Genomic DNA, 21,237 nt, shown 5'->3' with positions numbered 1-21,237 from the left:
CAGATGGGCGGCAGGGGCTGCGAGAGAAGCGAGGGCGGCAGAGGCCGCAGATGTGTCCAGGCCCTCGCGCCACCTCTCCAGCGCCGCGATGGTTTACCCCCATGACGTAAGGGCTCATTCATAAACACTGTTATAAAGAGTGGAGGCGGTGCCGGGTGCTCCCAGCCTCTGGGCTGCTAGCTCCTCAGGCGGGGACCCAGCCGCCGGCCTGATGGGCAGGGACCGCGCCCCGCCCCGGCCCCGCTCCAGCCCCACCCTACCACCACCCTGAATTCTTCCGGCTTCAAAGCACGCCTGGCTTCAACGCCCGCTACCGCGTGGCGTGCTACGGCGTGGTGTCCTCCCGCTGCTGCATCGCTTTCCGGGCCGCGGACAGTTCCTCCTGCTGTCACTCCCTGGAGTAGTCCTCCGGCACTGGCTCTCCCGACCATGCGCAGGAAGGCTGGGCTCGCGGGACTCGCGGTTCGGCGTCCCTCCTTCGCCGGGGAGGGAGGCTGCCCCGGCCGGAGCATCCTGGTCCCGGGAGTCCTGGACTTGCTGGAAGCGCGCGCACGCTTGTCCCGGTAAGAATGGTCCCTTTTCCGCGCCGGCTCTTTCGGAGCGCCCCGGCCCGCGCGCTGTGGCTTGTGTCCGGCGGGAGCCGAGCAAACGCGTGCCAATCAGAGACTCACTCACAGGAGCCCGGCTCCCCGGGGAGGCGGCAGAAAGTGGGCGGCCCTCCCTCCGCTGGCAGCCTGGAGCAGGCAGGAGGGGCGGGGAGGAGGGGAAGCGAGCGGGTGTGTAAGGCGGTTCACCGATAAAAAGCGAGTTCACTCGGGAGGCTCTGGAGGGGCTCCTGCGTCAGTACAGAAGTCGGGTACATTTATAAGAACCCCCTTTCGAGCCGGTGATGCCGAGGGAATAATGGGAACGCAGTCGCAGGATGGAGGAGAAAGGCAGTGCGCGGCAGAATTCTTGGGAGGAAATGGAAGACCTTCCATCCAGGATGAAGGGACAGAATTCTTGGGAGGAAAGGGGGAGACCTTCCATCCAGGATGAGTGGCATATAAAAAGAAATGGGCAGTCCAGGACAGTTTCCTCCCTCTCACCCCACCTGTATCCAGAATCTGCTTGGTTCCCTCAGCTTTCCCCTTCTGTTTCCTTCTAGGACTTGTGCACAGACCTGGCCGGCTCCAGTGCCAACCTCATTCCAAGGGTGACTGCCATCCGGACCAGCCCAGACCTGCAGTGGCTGGTACGGCCCACTGAGGTGTTCTTGGCGGCCCCATCACACAAGATTCCCCCACCCATAGGAGTTCTTCTGGCCTGAATGGGGGTTATCCCGTGAAGACCATGGCAGGAGGCAGAGCTCTGGGCGTTGGCAGGAAGGGCAAGGTGGAACAGATGAGGAGTCGGCGGGCACCTTCTCTCTGTAGGGAGGGCTGGGGTGGCAGCATTGGAGGAGATGGGGAGCACGTGGATAGAATGACGCCACTGATGGAATTCACTACACATCCTGAACTGGCAACCCTGGCTCAAAGCCCTTTCCATCCCAAGTCAGACTCTGATAGTTCCACCCCAAGAAATAGCCTAATAGTTTATTCTTTAGTAGGTTCCTATCTCATGCTTGTAGACTGGGTTCTCCTTTCACTTGCTGAGGATCTTGTAAAAAAGAAAAAGTTTCGTATCTATTTTAATACTTTGGTATGTGTATTTTCTTAAACAATGTCTTTTTATGGTCATATAGTTGATTTACAATGTTGTGTTAGTTTCTGGTGTACTGAATCACTTTGCAGTACATCTATCAAAATATGAAAAAGTATGTAAAATATATACATACATTTTACAAAATTATATATGTAAAACATATATTCTCTTTCAGATTCTTTTCCATTGCGAGTTATTACAGGATACTGAATATGGTTCCCTATGCTATACAGTAAATCCTATTGTTTATCTATTTATATATAGTGGTGTGTATCTGTTAATCCCATACTCCTAACATATACATCTTTATCCATCCATCTGTAGATGGACACTGGGTTGGTTCCATGCCCTGGTGATTGTATATAGTGCTGCTATGAACATAGCGGTGCACTATCTTTTCCAATTAGAGTTTTCTCCAGATGTATGCCCAGGAGTGGGATTGCTGGATCATATGGCAACTCTATTTTTAGTTTTTTAAGGAACCTCAATACTGTTCTCCACAGTGGCTGCACCAATTTAATTCCCACCATCAGTGTAGGAGGGTTCCCTTTTCTCCACACCCTCTCCAGCATGTATTATTTGTAGACTTCTTGATGATGGCCGTTCTGACCAGTGTGACGTGGTACCTCATTGTAGTTTTCATTTGCATTTCTCTAATAACTAGTGATGTTGAGCATCTTTTCATGTGCCTGTTGGCCATCTATGTACTGCCAGGGAATTCCCATTTTGTCCATTTCTCGATTGGGTTGTTTTTTTTTGTTGTTGTTGTTTTGTTAATTTTATTTTTTTGTTTTTATTTTTTTTTAATAAATTTTATTTTTGGCTGCATTGGGTCTTTGTTGCTGAGCGCAGGCTTTCTCTAGTTGTGGTGAGCAGAGGCTACTCTTTATTGCGGTGCGCAGGCTTCTCATTGCAGTGGCTTCTCTTTGTTTTGGAGCATGGGCTCTAGGTGCATGGGCTTCAGTAGTTGCAGCACGCAGGCCTTACAGTGCAGGCTCAGTAGTTGTAGGGCGTTCATATTTGATTTGATATTAATTTCTTCTGCTTTCTCTGGATTTTTTTTTCTTTTCCTAGTTTCTGAAGGTGGAATCTGAGTTCCTTGATTTGACACATTTTTTTCTATAAGTGTTAAATGTGGGATAAATTTTCCCTGAAGTACTGCTTAAGAAAACGCCAATAGGACTTCCCTGGTGATCCAGTGGTTAAGAATCTGCCTGCCAATGCAGGGGACACGGGTTCGATCCCTGGTCCGGGAAGATCCCACATGTGGTGGAGCAACTAAGCCCATGTGCCACAACTACTGAGGCCACACCCTGCAACTACTGAAGCCCAACTGCTCTAGGGTCCACGTGCTGCAACTACTGAGCCCATATGCTGCAACTACCGAGCCCATATGCTGCAACTACCGAAGCCCTCATGCCTAAAGCCTGTGTGTGCTCCACAACAAGAAAAGCCACCGCAATGAAGAGTAGCCCCCGCTCGCCGCAACTAGAGCCACGAGACCCAGCGCAGCCAAAAATAAGTTTAATAAATTAATTTTTAAAAGAAAGAGAAAAGAAATCGCCAATAAAGGGAATGCCCTGGTGGTCCAGTGGTTAAGAATCTGCCATCCAATGCAAAGGACGCAGGTTCAATTCCTGGTCAGGGAACTAAGATCCCACATGCCGCAGGGCAACTGAGCCCATGCACCTCAACTACTGAGCCCGCGCACTCTGGAGCCCATGGGTCACAACTAGAGAAGGCTGCGCAACTAAGAGCCCATGCACTGCAATGAAAAGATCCCGCATGCTGCAATGAATATCCTGCGTGCCACAGCTAAGAGCCAACGCAGCCAAATAAATTAAAAACAAAAAACAAAAAACCCCAATAAACTGTTCCCTGCCAGGGCTGCTCCAACCCAGCTGCCCTTCCAAGGCACTCACGAGGGAGTGCCCCTGGTCTGGGCCTGCTCCAGAACAATAAGCAGCTCTCCTCCTTTTATTCTAATATGAATATTTTAATAATGGATCAAAGGTATAGTATTTCTAATATCTCTTTTTTAAAATAAATTTATTTATTTATTTATTTTTAATTTTGGCTGAGTTGGGTCTTCGTTGCTGCACGCAGGCTTTCTCTAGTTGTGGCAAGCGGGAGTTACTCTTTGTTGTGGTGCTCGGCCTGCTCATTGTGGTGGCTTCTCTTGTTGCAGAGCACGTGCTCTAGGTGTGCAGGCTTCAGTAGTTGTGGCACACGGGCTCAGTAGTTGTGGCTCATGGGCTCTAGAGCGCAGGCTCAGTAGTTGTAGTACACGGGTTTAGTTGCTCCGCAGCACGTGGGATCTTCTCGGACCGGGGCTGGAACCATGTCCCCTGCATTGGCAGGCGGATTCTTAACCACTGCGCCACCAGGAAAGTCCTTCTAATAACTCTTTGTAGATGTTTATAAGATCAAGAAGGATTGCTTCTATCCTTAGTTTAATATCTCTCTAACTGTAATAGCTATGAAAAATTCAGAAATTGAAAAATTTTTTTAAAAGTTTCCATTCACAATATCATTCTATGTAGAAAATACCTGGGGATGTTTAAGTTATACAAGACTTATAAACAGAAAACTAAAAAACATTGCTAACAAAAATTAAATAAGATCTAAATAAAAGAAGATATATCATGTTTATGAATTGGGACACTCAGTATGCCTTTCTAAATTGAAGATTAAATGCAATTCCAGTCAAAATCCTAGTTGGTTTTTGGGATGTTCAAATTCACAAGTGGATTCTAAAATTCCCATGGAAAGGCAAAGGACTAAGAATGGCCATAACAACTTTGAAAAAGAAAGTCCAAGGAGTACATGACCTTGATTTCAAGGCATATTATAACAACAAATTATTCAACACATGAAAGGACTGGCATAAAGTAGATAAATGCAACAGAAGATAAAGTTCAGAAATAAACATATACATATGATTGACCTTCAATGAGGATACAAAAGCAATTCAGTGGAGAAGGTATTCAAGTCAGTATCACTGCATCAACTGGGTATCCATATTTTAAAAAGAACTTCCAAAAATGAACTAAATATGAATCATTTACATCAATAAAAAACACTAAACTTTAAAGTTTCAGAAGGAAACAGAGAAAAACTTCTGTCTTTAAATTTGGGAAACATTTTTCATTTATTGATAGAACACCAAAAGCATAAACAGTAAAGGAATAAATGGACAAATAAGACTCCATTAAAGCTGAAAACTTTTTCTCTGGAAAAGCTACTGAAATGAGAAGACCAATTCTGGATGAAAATAATGTCAGATATTTCCATAGAGAACCTTAATCAATAATCCATGAAGAAACGTCAAAACTCAGTAATTAGGATGACAAATCATATGAACAGAAATTTCAAAAAACTATGAATGGAAATTATCACATGAAAAACCACTCAATATCATGTCAATAGGGAAATACTAGTTAAAATCACTAGATACCACTAGACACCTCTTACATCACTGAAGTTAGAAAGCCTGACCATACCAAGTGTTGATAAGAATGTAAAGAACAAAAACTCACGTTCTGGTGCTTCTGGTAAGACTGTAACAGGATACTACCACTCTACGAAAGTTTGGCTCCACATAAGTTAAATTTTCACTTAGTCTATGATACCTACTCTATATGCTGCTAGATATTAACTCAAGTGAAGGAAAGCATAAATCTGGAGGGCATTTCTCCAGTGTGAACTTTCTTGTTTTTTATGAGCCTGGAGCTGCCTGCAAAGAACTACACTCAAGGTTTTTCTCTAGTATGGATTCCCTGGTGGGCAATAAGACTTCTTCTGTAGACAAAGGCTTCTCCACATTCACTGCACATATAAGGCCTTTCTCCAGTGTGGATTCTCTGGTGGACAACAAGACTTCTTCTGTAGACAAAGGCTTCCCCACATTTACTGCACGTATGAGGCCTTTCTCCAGTGTGGATTCTCTGGTGCTCAAGAAGACTTGTTTTGTAACTGAAAGGCTTGCCACATTCATTGCAATTAAAAGGCTTTTCTCCAGTGTGGACAGTTTGGTGCCGAACAAGTGAATACTTGAGCTTGAAGGCTTTCCCACATTGATTACACTCATAGGGTCTTTCTCCAGTGTGGATTCTCTGGTGCTCAACAAGTTTAATTTTGACCTTGAAAGCTTTCCCACATTCACTGCACTCATAAGGCCTTTCTGCAGTGTGAACATTCTGGTGTTTACTGAGGGCAGAGCTGCTTGTAAAGAACTTCCCACATTTACACCCATAAGCCTTTTCTCCAGTATGAATTCTCTTATGCACAACAAGACTTCCTTTGTAGACATAGGCTTTCCCACATTCACTGCACATATAAGGCTTTTCTCCAGTGTGGATTCGCTGGTGATCAAGAAGCCTTTTTCTGAAGATGAATGACTTCCCACATTTGCTACACCCATAAGGCTTTTCTCCAATATGGATCCTCTGATGCACAAGGAGATTTTTTTTGTAAAGGAAGGGCTTCCCACATTCACTGCTCTTATGAGGATTTTCTCCAGTGTGGACTTTTTGGTGCTGAACAAATGTATCCTTCTGAAGGAAGGTTTTCCCACATTGATTACACTCATAGGGTCTTTCTCCAGTGTGGATTCTCTGGTGCTCAACAAGTTTATATTTGTGAGCAAACACTTTCCCACAATTACAGCACTCATAAAGCCTTTTTCCTGTGTGAACCTTCCTATGGTGAGTAAGACTGGAAGTGAGTCTAAAGAACTTCCCACAGTCACTGCACTCATAAGGTTTTTCACCAGTGTGAACTCTCAGGTGCTCCGTGAATTTACACTTCTTACTGAAGGCTTTGCCACATTCGCTGCACTCATAATGCCCTTGCCCAGGGTGAGAGACCTCCCTGCTCTGCCTGCTTCTACCTGGGTGCTCTCCATCGTGGGAGGGCTGGTGCTGGGGAAAGCCCAAGCTGCCTAGGAAAGCCTTCTCAACCTCTCTGCATGTGAACATATTGTTGGGTAAAAACACTTTGCAGCTCGTCACAAACAAGGCCCCATTCTCCTCGCTTCTGAGGTGTTTCTCTCCACTGGGCTGCTTCTGGTGCTGTTGTAGGTGAGAAGTGAACATTTTCCCACAAGCCCCAGAAGAGGATGGTTTCAGCCCAGGATGCACTCCTTCGTGCTCAGCCAGGTACAAAACATCTTTCTCTACCAGGGCACCCGTATCCGAAGTAAGAGTCTTCAGGATAGATGGGTCTGGATTTGGATTCCTGTCTTGTGTCACTAGTTCTACAGAAACACATTGATCAGAAGAAGCCTCCTCAGTACCTACTGCACGCCAACACCCTGAAAGCACAAAAATGCTGATAAACTGTATGGAGACGTTGGTGGGACAGGAGTCCACTACAAATCTCTGCATGACACACGTAGGTATAAGCGTATGGGTTTGTTATTAAAACAAGGGAGGAAGGGTCAAGTGGTAGAAGCGGATACTGTGCAATACTAGGCCTCTGATGGTCACAGAACAGGAAATGTCTCAAACCAGCAAGAACACAGGATACCAGGATGTGGCACTGTGCTGGGAGGAGAGGCTAGAACAACCCACTCCTTGGCCAGTGGCTTTCAGCAGGACTTTCTGGTGGTGACAAGTGTCAGCTCTGTAGAATGTGTTTCTCAATCCAGGAAAATGCAATTACACCTGACTATCAGTGTTCAAAGACAATATAAATGAACATGTACCTCTCATGATACATTAAGGATATGCATATACAATATACAAAATACATAAAATGGGAGAACAGTGCAGAGAGGGGGAAAGGAGAGGTGTGGAGGACACTAAGAAATGAAGTATGAGCATGATGAGTCTTGACATTGAAAGAGGAGAGAGCAAAGGACATTTCCCTGTAGGATTAGAACTCATCAATGATATCATGCCTTCCTACAGCTCCTACTCACCAGGCTCAGGATGCAATTAACCCTCCTCCTATGACTAGAGAGGGGCCTACCTGGTCAGGCACCCACGGTTGCCTCCACCCCTCAGCTCAGGCTGGGTGACTATGACCCCTACCAGATCAAATCCTCAGAGAAAAATAGGGCCATTAGGAGAAAGACACTGGCCCAGAGCGAACCAACCAATGACAGACTTCAGGAATAATATGTATCACTAGAAGAACCTTAAGGAGTCTTGCAAAAATAATCTAGGGTTGACCACAAATGCTGACCATGTAAGTGTCTGTAATTCCTGACACAGGCAGTGCAAAAAAAGGGTTAGAACGTGTGACACGGATCTTGCACACATCTGAACATTCAACACACCAAGCGGTGGCAAAGCTAAGTGGCATCAGTTGGGAAGGTTTCAAGCCTCTGAGACCAAAGGCTTCTGTGAAAGGCTTCAGAGCCTATGGTACAGGGCTGAACACACACAGGGTGGGGGAATGCAGCTCAAGTGCCAGGGAATCAGGGAAGTAAGCAGTGTCCAAGGTCCAGGCTGGGAAGGACGGAGTGAGCCATGCAAAAAGAAGGGCGGAGTCCCATACGGGGCGATGGTGTGGGAACAGGGGTCCTTACCCAGGGAGGCTATAAGTGACAGGTTCTCCAGCATCACATCACAGTACAGGAGTCTCTGAGCATCGTTAAGGAGACCCCACTCCTCCTGGGAGAAGGACACAGCCACATCCTCAAAGATCACATGGCCCTGTCATGAGGGGGACAAGTGAGTTCACAGCAGCCTCTGCAACCAGGACCCCCAGGTCATGGTCGTCCACCCCAGTGACCCAGCTCAGAGGACACACCAGGTCCTGATGCCACAGGAACCTGCTAGTGTTATGTCATTCAGTTAGAGAGGGAGACAAGCAGTCTCACAAGACGCTCTGGGGCTGCCACACAGACCCCCAGCCACTCTCCTCAGAGTCGACTCTCCTGAGATCACACAGATCACACCACATACAATGACACTTGTGCTCAGCCCCCTGGAGTAAAGCCTGGGGACAAGGGCCCTGAGTCCATGCTCACACTCCCTCCATTGCCCAGCCCTGCAGGGTCACAACTCCCTCACGTGCCCGACCGTGACCCTCAACCCACCCCACGCCACCACCTCGGCCCCGGGCCTTCGGCACCTCACCGTGTTCCCCACGTTCCATCCAGCACGTGGTGCTTCCCCAGGCCTCTGCGGGACCCGCTGCTACAGGTGGTCCCAGCACTGCTTTCCGTCCCCCTACCTGGCCCTGCTCCCTGTTCCCACGTCAGCACCGAGACATCGTGCGGGGTCAGATGCCCGGAGCCCTCGTCCTCCAGTGTCCCACGTGCTGACCCCGCACCACTCACTCCTTCCTCTCTCTGCTCCTCTCATTCCAAGCCCAGCCCCCCACCCCCCCCCCCCCCCGGCCCAGCCCAAGACCCTGTCCCAGCTGCGCTCTACTGCCCTCAGCTGGTCTGTCGTCCAGTCTCTCTCTCTTCAGGCTCCAACAGCAGTCATCACAAGACTTTGAGCCTGTGGAGGGGAAACAATGCCCCAGGCCTTACCTCCCTGTCATCTGACCTCCATTCCTGCTTTGCCTCTCAATCCATACCTTATCCACCCCTTCGAATCCTGTGCCACGACCAGGACCTCCCTGGAGGCCACTCCCACCCCCCGACACACTCATGGTCACTGCACTGCCTCATCCATCTTAGTGATGACAGCCACCCCTGTCCCCGTGCCCAGGGAGTCGAGCCAGTCCACGGAGAACACCCTCCCCACCCTACAACTTTCATGGCACCCACACATGACCTGAGGGCCTGGAATCTGACCTGGTCCACATGCCATCCACCTGTCGGGGATCTTCAATCCTGAACCCCACCTTCCCTGAACTCCAGGTGTGTGTTTCCAGTGGCCCACTTGACACCCCCCGCGAGACACCCCAGCCATATCTCAGACTCAGCATGGGGACACAGAACTCTGGACAGTCCTTCTGTCCATTACTCCTACTTCTGACTTCCCGTCTCAGACATGGCGTCCCCACCGTCACCTAGAGGCAAACATCCTGGGGTCATGTCAGACTACTCTCTCTCATCCTGTACAGCAGAAAATCAGCTCTACCACAAACGAGATTCAGAGATTCACCTCTTCTCCTGCTACAGAGCCATTGCCAGGATTCAGTCACAATCGACATTCACCAGGACTGTGCCTTCCACTGGGCCCCCGGCTCTACCCTCACCCCCAGTCTTCCTCCTCTCAGCAGGCAGAACAGCCTCTTCAGACCCAGTGTCAGATTACTTCCCTCCTCTGCGGTCAACATGGCATGGACCTGCCCCCCTCAGGAGAGGCCCAGCTCCTCAGGCTGCCATCCCAGGAATGACTCATGCCCTCAGTCTTTATCAGCCCATGTCATGGGTCCTGCAGCTCCCTGAACACTCCCCTCTCAGTCTCATCTCCAGGCTGTGCCCAAGGACATGTCACCACTTGACCTTCTCCACTGGACACACGGGAACACCTCCGTACAACTTCTGGCTTTGATTAATGGTCCTGTGCCTGAGATGACACCAGGGCCCAGACCTAAGGACCCACAATCCCAGGACAACACTGTCTCCTATATCTGTGTGTCAGGGCCAGGGGTAGCGATGATGTCTGGGTATGTACTGGGGCTTCTTCCACTTACCTGTCCAGGGACCATAAATGCTGCTGCTACCATGGGAACCTGTGAAAAGAGGGAGGATCTGAGGTAAAGGTGATATGGTGAGGATGTAAAGGCTGAGCTGTTTCTTCCCTTCCTCTTCCTGGACATGAGTCATCTGAGGCTGACCTCTGACCTCAGATCCTCAGTCTTCAGAGCTATAGCTTGACAACTTGATAGCCCTAGACAAAGACTCATGCCATGGGGCGTGGCAAAAAAAAAAAAGACTCACCCTTTCTGAGTCTCAGTGTCTTTAAGTAAACGGCAACACTTAGGATGTCTGTCTCTAATGTGTACATACAAAATGCACTGTTACCTCTCCCATGCTAAGATTCAGCTATTACAGAACACAGGATTAAGATTTCTATAAATGTTTTTGAAAATTAGGTTTTTCTTCCATGTCTTTCAAGGCTTTCTGAGACAAAGTATCTTTTTTCAATCACCAATTATCTAATTTTATGACACCACCCTGGTGCCCTGCAATTCATTCCTATTATTACACTGCCTGAAATTAGTGATAGAATCCACAGGTTTAAGGCATCAGGCCCATAAACTGCTCTCTTTTGAGAAGCCAGTTCCGATCCCTGGTCCCCAGGCTACCAGGACTTCTGTCCCACTTGGCTACAAATTCAGGGTTTCCCATAAACCCCTCCTCAGTTTTGATAATTTGCTGAAATGACCCATGAAGTTAGGAAAACACTTTTCTTACTTTTTCTGGTTTACTGTAATGTATATAACTTAGGAACAGTCAAATGGAAGTGATGTCTTGGTCAGGGTGGGGAGGGTAGAGGGCAGCAGGGGGTTTCCAGGCCCTTTCCGTACATGCCACCCTCCCAGCACTTACACCATTTCAATGTGTTCACCAGTCTGAAGGAACCTTGAATTTCATTGTTCAGCAGTTTTTATACCTTATCTCTAGCTCCCCTCCGATCCTTAGGAGGTGCCGGGTAGGTCTGGGAGTTGAAACTTCTATCACTTGTTTTTTCTAGAGAGCAGTCCCATCCTGAGGGTATCTGGAGAATCCACCCTATGTCACTTCATTATAATAAACTTCCACGTGATAAAAGGGGCTAGTTGTGAATAACAAAAAACAGTCCTAATTCCCAGGCAATTCTAAGGGGTTCAGAACTCTATGTGAAGAGCTCAAGACAAAACCTAAAATATATATATTATTATAACACAGATATATATTCTCATTTAAGCAGTTATTACTTGCTTACACAAGATTAACTTGCTAAATCTATACATTTTTAACCCTGTAGTTTCCTGGGAGAGCTGAGGCACATGTGCCCTTGACTGGGCCTGGGCTGCTCCACCAGCATGGCTGACCTTTTTCTGACTCCACAAGGAGTGGGCAGTCGGCTGAGTGTTCAGAACAGTGAATCTACACAACCTCACATCTCCTTCTCCATCTCCATCTCAGGCAAGGCTCCTTACTCCTTATACCCTTGCTTCCCCAGAAAGCCCTGGAACCACAGGACCCTCCCATCTTCAGGCAGCCTCAGAAAGTCCCACCCACTTTGCCCTGCCTTCCAGCCCCAGGTCTCTCTACTTTTACTGTGCCTGAGATGACACCAGGGCCCAGACCTAAGGACCCACAATCCCAGGACAACACTGTCTCCTATATCTGTGTGTCAGGGCCAGGGGTAGCGATGATGTCTGGGTATGTACTGGGGCTTCTTCCACTTACCTGTCCAGGGACCATAAATGCTGCTGCTACCATGGGAACCTGTGAAAAGAGGGAGGATCTGAGGTAAAGGTGATATGGTGAGGATGTAAAGGCTGAGCTGTTTCTTCCCTTCCTCTTCCTGGACATGAGTCATCTGAGGCTGACCTCTGACCTCAGATCCTCAGTCTTCAGAGCTATAGCTTGACAACTTGATAGCCCTAGACAAAGACTCATGCCATGGGGCGTGGCAAAAAAAAAAAAGACTCACCCTTTCTGAGTCTCAGTGTCTTTAAGTAAACGGCAACACTTAGGATGTCTGTCTCTAATGTGTACATACAAAATGCACTGTTACCTCTCCCATGCTAAGATTCAGCTATTACAGAACACAGGATTAAGATTTCTATAAATGTTTTTGAAAATTAGGTTTTTCTTCCATGTCTTTCAAGGCTTTCTGAGACAAAGTATCTTTTTTCAATCACCAATTATCTAATTTTATGACACCACCCTGGTGCCCTACAATTCATTCCTATTATTACACTGCCTGAAATTAGTGATAGAATCCACAGGTTTAAGGCATCAGGCCCATAAACTGCTCTCTTTTGAGAAGCCAGTTCCGATCCCTGGTCCCCAGGCTACCAGGACTTCTGTCCCACTTGGCTACAAATTCAGGGTTTCCCATAAACCCCTCCTCAGTTTTGATAATTTGCTGAAATGACCCATGAAGTTAGGAAAACACTTTTCTTACTTTTTCTGGTTTACTGTAATGTATATAACTTAGGAACAGTCAAATGGAAGTGATGTCTTGGTCAGGGTGGGGAGGGTAGAGGGCAGCAGGGGGTTTCCAGGCCCTTTCCGTACATGCCACCCTCCCAGCACTTACACCATTTCAATGTGTTCACCAGTCTGAAGGAACCTTGAATTTCATTGTTCAGCAGTTTTTATACCTTATCTCTAGCTCCCCTCCGATCCTTAGGAGGTGCCGGGTAGGTCTGGGAGTTGAAACTTCTATCACTTGTTTTTTCTAGAGAGCAGTCCCATCCTGAGGGTATCTGGAGAATCCACCCTATGTCACTTCATTATAATAAACTTCCACGTGATAAAAGGGGCTAGTTGTGAATAACAAAAAACAGTCCTAATTCCCAGGCAATTCTAAGGGGTTCAGAACTCTATGTGAAGAGCTCAAGACAAAACCTAAAATATATATATTATTATAACACAGATATATATTCTCATTTAAGCAGTTATTACTTGCTTACACAAGATTAACTTGCTAAATCTATACATTTTTAACCCTGTAGTTTCCTGGGAGAGCTGAGGCACATGTGCCCTTGACTGGGCCTGGGCTGCTCCACCAGCATGGCTGACCTTTTTCTGACTCCACAAGGAGTGGGCAGTCGGCTGAGTGTTCAGAACAGTGAATCTACACAACCTCACATCTCCTTCTCCATCTCCATCTCAGGCAAGGCTCCTTACTCCTTATACCCTTGCTTCCCCAGAAAGCCCTGGAACCACAGGACCCTCCCATCTTCAGGCAGCCTCAGAAAGTCCCACCCACTTTGCCCTGCCTTCCAGCCCCAGGTCTCTCTACTTTTATCTGAGGTCCCCTTGCACAGAAAAGTGACAAGACTTTCCCTCCTAAATTTTAGTCCAGACATGGCCAGAGTCCAGGACTTAGGCTGTCACCACATGCACATCAGTCCACCAGTGACCTCCTCCCCCAATTCCAGATTAGGGACTCCAGCAGCCCCTGTGTCACCAACTGGCCCCGACTGTTAACTCCTCCTTCCTTTTTTTTTTTGGCTGCCCCACACAACTTGCAGGATCTTACTTAGTTTCCCCACCAGGGGTTGAACCCAGGGCCAGAGCAGTGAAAGCGCCATGTGCTAACCACTGAACCACCAGGGAACTCCCTCCAAAATCCAATTTTAATCTCTCCCTGACATGTCTTCCAGATGCTCAGCCAAAAGAAAAACTTTATTGTCCTTTACTCTGTCCTTTTGCTTAGAACAACATTCATTGCCAATTATCTTGCAGGTTTATTATGAACCTTATTATTTGTATTCCTTTGTAAAAAATTAATAAACAGAAAACTCAGTTAGAGTTGGCACACCAGAAGGGGGAGCCCTCACTGACCTGAGACAATAACAGTATCCAAAAGGAAGAAGACTCTCTTCTCTCCTGGAAAGGCCTCAGTCAATGAAAAGCCATGGACTCTTTGGTGACTATAGCCCTTCTAACTTCCCTCTTTAATCTCTATAAAAGTGTTAGTTGATCATGGCTGCACATCTCAATTGCAATTCCCTGATGATCCCGAAAAAAACTCATCTTTGCAGAAGAAATAGCCGGAAGGCTATTTGTTTCAGGTCAACAACTTCCATAGGCACCACTCTGGTCCAGAAACCACCTTACTCTCTGGAGTGGAATGCACTAGGCTCTCCCTGGTCTCCCTGCCTCCACCCTCAGCTCCCCCTCCCCAGTCTGTTCTCCCCTGAGCAGCCTTTGAAATACTTTATTTATTTATTTATTTATTATTTATTTATTTATTATTTTTTTTCCGGTACGCGGGCCTCTCACTGCTGTGGCCTCTCCCGTTGCGGAGCACAGGCTCCGGACGCGCAGGCTCAGCGGCCATGGCTCACAGAATTATTTCTACCCCATATCCAGTAAATAAGAAAGGTCTCAAAAGATAGACCAAATATTGTGGTTCAGGGGCTTCCCTGGTGGCGCAGCGGTTGAGAGTCCGCCTGCCGATGCAGGGGACTCGGGTTCGTGCCCCGGTCCGGGAGGATCCCACGTGCCGCGGAGCGGCTGGGCCCGTGAGCCATGGCCGCTGAGCCTGCGCGTCCGGAGCCTGTGCTCCGCAACGGGAGAGGCCACAGCAGTGAGGGGCCCGCGTACCGAAAAAAATAAAAACAAAACAAAACAAAAAAACCCTCTAACTCAGAGTGTGTTTCTGATTTATTCATAACCCGCCATGACTTCCAGAATGCCGACTGTTGGCACAGAAGGCCCTGTTGACTCCTCCATAATGCCACGTCTCTGCAGAAGGGACTCCAACCCCAGGTTATCAGAATGCTCCCGGCTCTTGTGACTCTCCAAGGATTTGCACGTGCCAAGCCCCCAGCCAAGCCCCCAGCCTGTAACACGCTCCACACGGCCTGTCAGAAATAGGGCCACCACACACGCACACCTAAAGTTCTGAAGACTGGGGCCTAAACCGCAGTGCCCTAAACAGGAGACCCTTATTGGAGGCTTGAGGATTCGGGTCAGGATCTGGGGGGCCCAAAAGTCACCTGGGGCGGGTCCTGTAGCGTGCTGGCTGCCATAGGACCCGTTGAGCGACGCGGGATAATGGTGGTAACGTGGCCCGAAAACTCCGGAAGCACGTTCCGCATTCCGCTCACTCCCGCGGAGTGTGGACGGCGTCCCCTCGAGCTTTTTCCAGTTTTCGTTACCTGGACTGCACCCATTGATCTAGAGCTTTGGGTCCTGCAGACGAAGCAAAGGCCTCCACACCGCCACCAACAAAAAGACACCGGAAGTCCCGCCCCCTCGTATTTCACAATCCCGGAAGAACCTCTGTTTGGGGCCTTCATTGGTGCGGAGAACAAGCCGGGCCGCGCACAGTCTTCTAGGTAACGTAGTTCCCCTTACGCCACCGAGTGCGGTACGGACGAGACCCACCCCCAACCTGTTTGGGCACTAATGGGCCAAGTCGGTTCGGGAAGGACAAATTAAAAAACGCGTCAAGGGATTTCCTTGGTGGTACAGTGGGTAAGACTCCGGGCTTCCACTGCAGGGGGGGCGGGTTCGATCCCTAGTCGGGCAACTAAGATCCCCCAAGGCGCTTGGCGCGGCCAGGAAAAAAAATGTATTTACATCCCCTGAAACTAAGGGAACCTTGTAAATCAACTATATTTCAAATTTAAAAAAAATTAAATAAAAACACATAAAATTAAACCCAGCAACGCCTGTATCCATAACCTTTATAAAATTCTGATTTAACTCGTATTTCTCAGCATAAAACTTGATATAGGATTAGAAAAAAATGCATTACAGTTGTGAAAAGACTGAGACAAGCCACAGTCCTTATTTGTTGTTTTTGTTTCTTTATGAAAATCTTGGAAGAGTTTTCAAGTAAGAAAAATCAATTCAATAAGATTTTGGAATGAAAAAGGGAATTATATGCAACAAAATATCTCGGTGTGCTTCATTACTGGCTAAAATATTAACTACATAAAGTTAGATAACAGTCTATCATTGATACTGTCCACCTCAGTTAACCTGAGAGGCAGTAATCAAGCACAACACATTTACTTGGGATCACAGAATTGCAATTCGGGACACGTATTCAAGTAGCAACCCAAAAGGTATTCTGTAGGGAGTAAAATTCAGGGGATTTTAAATGCAAAGAGAGTTTTGTATTACAGAATTTTAATTGGAACTGGAGGCAGAAGCTAGTCTTGGTTGAACAGGATTGTGTACTAAGGCCATCACTAGAGGGAAGTAATAGTCCATTAGTGTGACAAGTTGCAAGTGTTATTGCAGAGTCCTTGGAATATTTGCAGGTTGGCTCAGATCAAAAGTTCATGGTTTCACCAGGTGGGGAGGTGCAGGATGTCCACTAATTAATAGCCTCCCAGCTCCACGTTAAAATCCCTTGACATCAGTGACTCCATTTTATTTCACATTCTACAACACTATTAATTTGGCATGCCTTGCAGGAGTCCTCAAGGCAAATATAAAAATTTTCACAGCATATGCACAAATAATAGCAGGCTTCTTTTATTTAAAAATAATTAAAATTGAAACAAGAAAAGAATCCTTTAAGAAGATATTGAGCTACCTATAATTTTTAAATTATAGGTACCTATAATTTAAAAGAGCTACCTATAATTTTTAAAGTTAATATACAAATAATAAATTCAATAAGTACTACTATTTTTTTTAAGTACTACAAATTAAAAAGAGGAAGATTTAAAACCTGAGAAGGCAATATTCTTTTTTTTTTTGGCCCCACTGCCCGGCTTGCATGATCTTAGTTCCCCGCATAGGGATTGAACCCAGGCCCATGGCTGAGTCCTAACCACTGGACCACCAGGGAACTACTGAAGGCAACATTCTTTTTTTTTTTTTTTTTTTTTTTTTTTAAATTATTTTTGGCTGCGCTGGGTCTTCTTTCCTACACGTGGGCTTTCTCTAGTTGCAGGGAGCGGGGGCTACTCTTCATTGCAGTGCACGGGCTTCTCGTTGTGGTGGCTTCTCTTGTTGCGGAGCACGGGCTCTGGGCACATGGGCTTTAGTAGTTGCAGCATGTGGGCTCAGTAGTTGTGGTTCACGGGCTTCAGTAGTTGTGGCTTGTGGGCTCTAGGCATGCGGGGTCAGTAGTTGTGGCTCATGGGCTTAGTTGCGCCGCAGCATGTGGGATGTTCCCGGACCAGGGATCGAACCCGTGTCCCCTGTATTGGCAGGCAGATTCTTAACCACTGTGCCACCAGGGCACGAACCCGTGTCCCCTGCATTGGCAGGCGGACTCTCAACCACTGCGCCACCAGGGAAGCCCTCTAAATTTATTTTTAACATAAGCCCCACCATATGATTTTTCTGGCGAATTTGTTCAATATATTATCCTTTCCCCCTTACATGGCTTTGGCAACTTTACTGGAAATAAATTGACATTATTAGGGTTTGTATATATCTAGATTCTCTACATTTTCCCATTGCTCTAAAGTTAGTGCCGATATACAGTAAATTCTTAAATAAGAAGAAAAATATTTTCATATTTCTTGTTTTCAAAACACCCTTCATGCTGCTCAGCCAGCTGGTGTCTGTGATTTTTCTGGCGAATTTGTTCAATATATTATCCTTTCCCCCCATGGCTTTGGCAACTTTACTGGAAATAAATTGACATTATTAGGGTTTGTATATATCTAGATTCTCTACATTTTCCCATTGCTCTAAAGTTAGTGCCGATATACAGTAAATTCTTAAATAAGAAGAAAAATATTTTCATATTTCTTGTTTTCAAAACACCCTTCATGCTGCTCAGCCAGCTGGTGTCTGTGTCCAGCCCTAACTCAGATCCTAATTCTGTTCCGAATGCCCATCCACCTCCGCAATCCAATGCGTCCACTTGAATGTCTCAAACACACTATGAACTCATCATGAATAACAGAAATTCATTCACAATTTCAGTGAACAGTCTTGCCATCCAAACAAGTTGGAAATTCAGATTCATCCTTTGGCCATAATACTCCACACACAATGCTAAGAAATTGTGACTGTATCACATAAGCCTGTTCTGATGTCTGGGTGTCTCTCTTTTGTGTTTGGGTTCCAATGTTATTAGCGTTTCTCTCCAGGAACCAAGTTTCCATGCATCTTTTATCTATTGTATCAGCATGCACTGATGATAATTGGGTCGTTGATTATTTTATAAGCTGTTGAAACATTTCACCTACTTCTACTGCTATTTCTGCATTTATTAGCTAGAAATCCTCTGTAAAGAAGAGTTTTTCCATAATCTTCTGTTCAATTACCTCAAAATACAGTTTGTAAAGATCAGGGAGGCAAGAGCTTGATCCCTCAACTCTATTTAGCAATTTTTCAGGATAATTATTTGGACCACTAACATCATGCTCAAACAATAATGAAATGTTTATCTCAGGGATAAGGTGCACCTGTTGCACACATGCTAAGACTGTGATCGTGGTAGCCACTCTCCTAGTAGGAAAAAACATTTAGTAAGTGGCTCTTCTTTTCAGATAAGTCTCTTATTTTATTTTATTATTTTTTAAAAATATTTATTTATTTAGGCTGTGCCCTGTCTTAGTTGCAGTGTGTGTGATCCTTGTTGTGGCATGTTTAGTTGTGGCATGCGGGATCTTTTTTAGTTGTGGCATGTGGGCTCTTAGTTGCGGCTTGTGGACTCTTAGTTGTGGCATGGGAACTCTTAGTTGTGGCATGCATGGGGGATCTAGTTCCCCGACCAGGGTTCGAACCCAGGCCCCCTGCATTGGGAGCATGGAGTACCCACTGGACCACCAGGGAAGTCCATCTTATTTTATTTTATTTTATTATTTATTTATTTATTTGGCTGCGCCATGCAGCAAGCAGGATCTTAGTTTCCCGACCAGGGATCGAATCCATGCCCTCCGCATTGGGAGTGCTGAATCTTAAGCACTCTATTGCCAGGGAAGTCCCAGATAAGTCTCATATTTTAAAATTAATTTTATCTGTTTTAGTCCATTCCAACTGCTGTAAGAAAACATCATATACTGGGTGGCTTATAATCAACAGGCATTTATTTCTCACAGCTCTGGAGGCTGGAAGTCCAAACTCAAGTTTCCCATGGATTCAGTGTCTGGTGAGAGCCCACTTCCTGTTTCATAGATAGCCTCCTTCTTCTTGCCATGTCCTCACATTGTAAATGCAGTGAACTTTCCGGGCCCTCTTTTATAAGGGCACTAGTTACTTTCATGAGGGTAGAGCCCTTCTGACCTAACCACCTACCAAGGATCCTATGTCCTAATATCATGACATTAGGCATTAGGTTTTGAACATAAGAATTGAGGGGGAAACAAACATTGAGACCATAGCAGTATCTATTTCAGGAAACTGAGTTAGAAATATATGGAAAAAATAGTTTGACTTGCTGGGGTTTCAACAGAAACACTGAGATGTACTCATGCAGGAAAGAATTATTTTGTGTGGGAAACAGGCAGAATGCCACATCATCTACTTCCTACTTGGCATCCTGACAGATATCATCCATTTCCCCTATCATGATCTTGGCTTAACTCTTTTTAAATTGTTCCTTGATTGCACATACTGAAGCCTACAAAATTATCTCTGAAGCTTTGAGCTACATAAAGTTGAAGAGCAGTGCAGTTTATTGGGAATTCCCTGGCGGTCCAGTAGTTAGGACTTGGCACTTTCACTGCCATGGCCCCAGGTTCTATCCCTAGTCGCGGAGCTAAGATCCCCGAAATCCGTGCAGCCTGGCCAGAAAAAAAAAAAAAGCATGCAGTTTGTGACTGAGTGACATTGCAGTGTGTGCATTCAGGTTTTCCTTTGTGTTCCTGTTTGCTGAATGCAGTCTACAAAACAATATCTCCCTTTAAAGGGAATACATCTTAAAAAAACAGAAGGGACAAAATAAAGATACTTGGATAATAACATATGCTTAAAATTATAATTTATGTCAAAGCACCCTCATTAAAAAAAAATCTACCCTATATTTTCCCAACTTACTTTTGATGAACTTCATCAATTTATTTAAAAGTTTATAGAAAAGATTTCACTACTGTCCATCTTTTTCAGGGACACCCAACCTCTTTCTCCCCAACATCCCAGTAATGGCCATGTGTGAAGGCCTTTCTCTCTTGACTCTGAGCAAACATACTGAAACTCACAAAACTGATTGTAAAGCTTCCATCCACATGTATTTGAAAAGGAACAAGATAATGTTTATTAGTTTGCGGCTATGATTGAAGGTACTTTGTATCTGAGTGATATCATATCATGTGTTACTCCCCCATATGGTGAAGAGAAAAGTAAGTCCCACTTATGGGGTCTTTATGGAGCACTACAACACAGTTGTGGAAATTGTACCCTTAGAGGCATATAAAGGATTTATTATATTCACAGGTCCGAGAAGAGACTGGCATGCCACCCCACACAGGAGCCATATAGGAGGAGCACCTGGGGAGCATTCTCAACGAAGCAGGAGAAGAGTGGGGCCCCTAGGTAAGTGCCATTACTGGGGATCAGGGTGGAGTACCCAGGCAAAAGTCATGAGGGGATTTCATTGGTAGGTTGGAATGTCACTAAGTCATGGGAGGACAAGAAGGGGAACTTGAGTTGGGGCCACAGCCTCATCACTCTGGTGTACCCAGTCACCCGGGGTGGGGTGGGGATGTGCTCACAGCCAGTCTTTGGGGATGCTGAGGCAGCAGAATACGAACATTAAAAAATTTACAATACAGTATGTGCACTTGTTATGTTCCGAGCATCTTAAATGACAAGACGCAAAAAACACAACAGGGAAATCTGGATCGTCCCCTTTAGGAACATCCCATGCCTCGCCTCCTTCATTAGAGCCTCTGCATTTCCTTCGCCAGCTCCTCTCCAGGCCTCTGGGCCCCAGGCTCCCAGAAGGAACAGAGACCCTCTCCCGGCCTGCTACAGAACAAGAACTACGCTACCACGCGCGCCACAACCAGAGAAGCCCGCGGGCCCCAACGAAGACGTAGCGCATAATG

General features: G+C 46.3%; 1 protein-coding gene and 1 long non-coding RNA gene across 6 annotated transcripts; one reads left to right on the top strand and one right to left on the bottom strand.

Moving 5' to 3' along the window:
• Positions 1–3,700: 3,700 nt before the first annotated feature.
• Positions 3,701–15,490, bottom strand: LOC112061839 (zinc finger protein OZF-like). 5 transcript variants are annotated; one of them, XM_024116993.3, is made up of 4 exons: positions 15,268–15,490; positions 11,996–12,034; positions 8,222–8,348; positions 3,701–7,000 (listed from the first exon to the last, which is right to left on the bottom strand). In XM_024116993.3, the coding sequence occupies exons 1-4, from the start codon at positions 15,442–15,444 to the stop codon at positions 5,439–5,441; spliced, it is 1,905 nt and encodes a 634-aa protein (XP_023972761.2). In that variant the 5' UTR covers positions 15,445–15,490; the 3' UTR covers positions 3,701–5,438. The 5 variants fall into 5 exon arrangements, with proteins under 5 accessions (XP_023972761.2, XP_023972762.2, XP_028334173.1 ...); XM_024116994.3 differs by lacking the exon at positions 11,996–12,034 and adding an exon at positions 10,291–10,329; XM_028478372.2 differs by having other exon boundaries at positions 15,430–15,490.
• A 3,799-nt stretch (positions 15,491–19,289) lies between these two features.
• Positions 19,290–21,180, top strand: LOC114484143 (uncharacterized). The gene is made up of 3 exons (XR_003676663.2): positions 19,290–19,340; positions 20,624–20,722; positions 21,097–21,180. It is a non-coding gene; the product is annotated as an uncharacterized lncRNA (long non-coding RNA).
• The last annotated feature ends 57 nt before the right edge of the window (positions 21,181–21,237 follow it).

This window comes from Physeter macrocephalus, chromosome 17 (assembly GCF_002837175.3).
Source record: "Physeter macrocephalus isolate SW-GA chromosome 17, ASM283717v5, whole genome shotgun sequence".
Lineage (NCBI taxonomy): Eukaryota > Metazoa > Chordata > Mammalia > Artiodactyla > Physeteridae > Physeter > Physeter macrocephalus.
Note: the sequence above shows the minus strand (reverse complement) of the source record. Positions and strands in the feature narration are given on the sequence as shown.

Coding starts and splice junctions, on each gene's coding strand:
- LOC112061839 (XM_024116993.3), bottom strand. CDS start 15,444: ATGGGTGCAGTCCAGGTAACGAAAACTGGAAAAAGCTCGAGGGGACGC. Junction 12,035..15,267: donor CGCTACAGGACCCGCCCCAG/GTGACTTTTGGG, acceptor CTCTTTTCACAG/GTTCCCATGGTAGCAGCAGC. Junction 7,001..8,221: donor GTCACTTATAGCCTCCCTGG/GTAAGGACCCCT, acceptor TTGTGCTTTCAG/GGTGTTGGCGTGCAGTAGGT.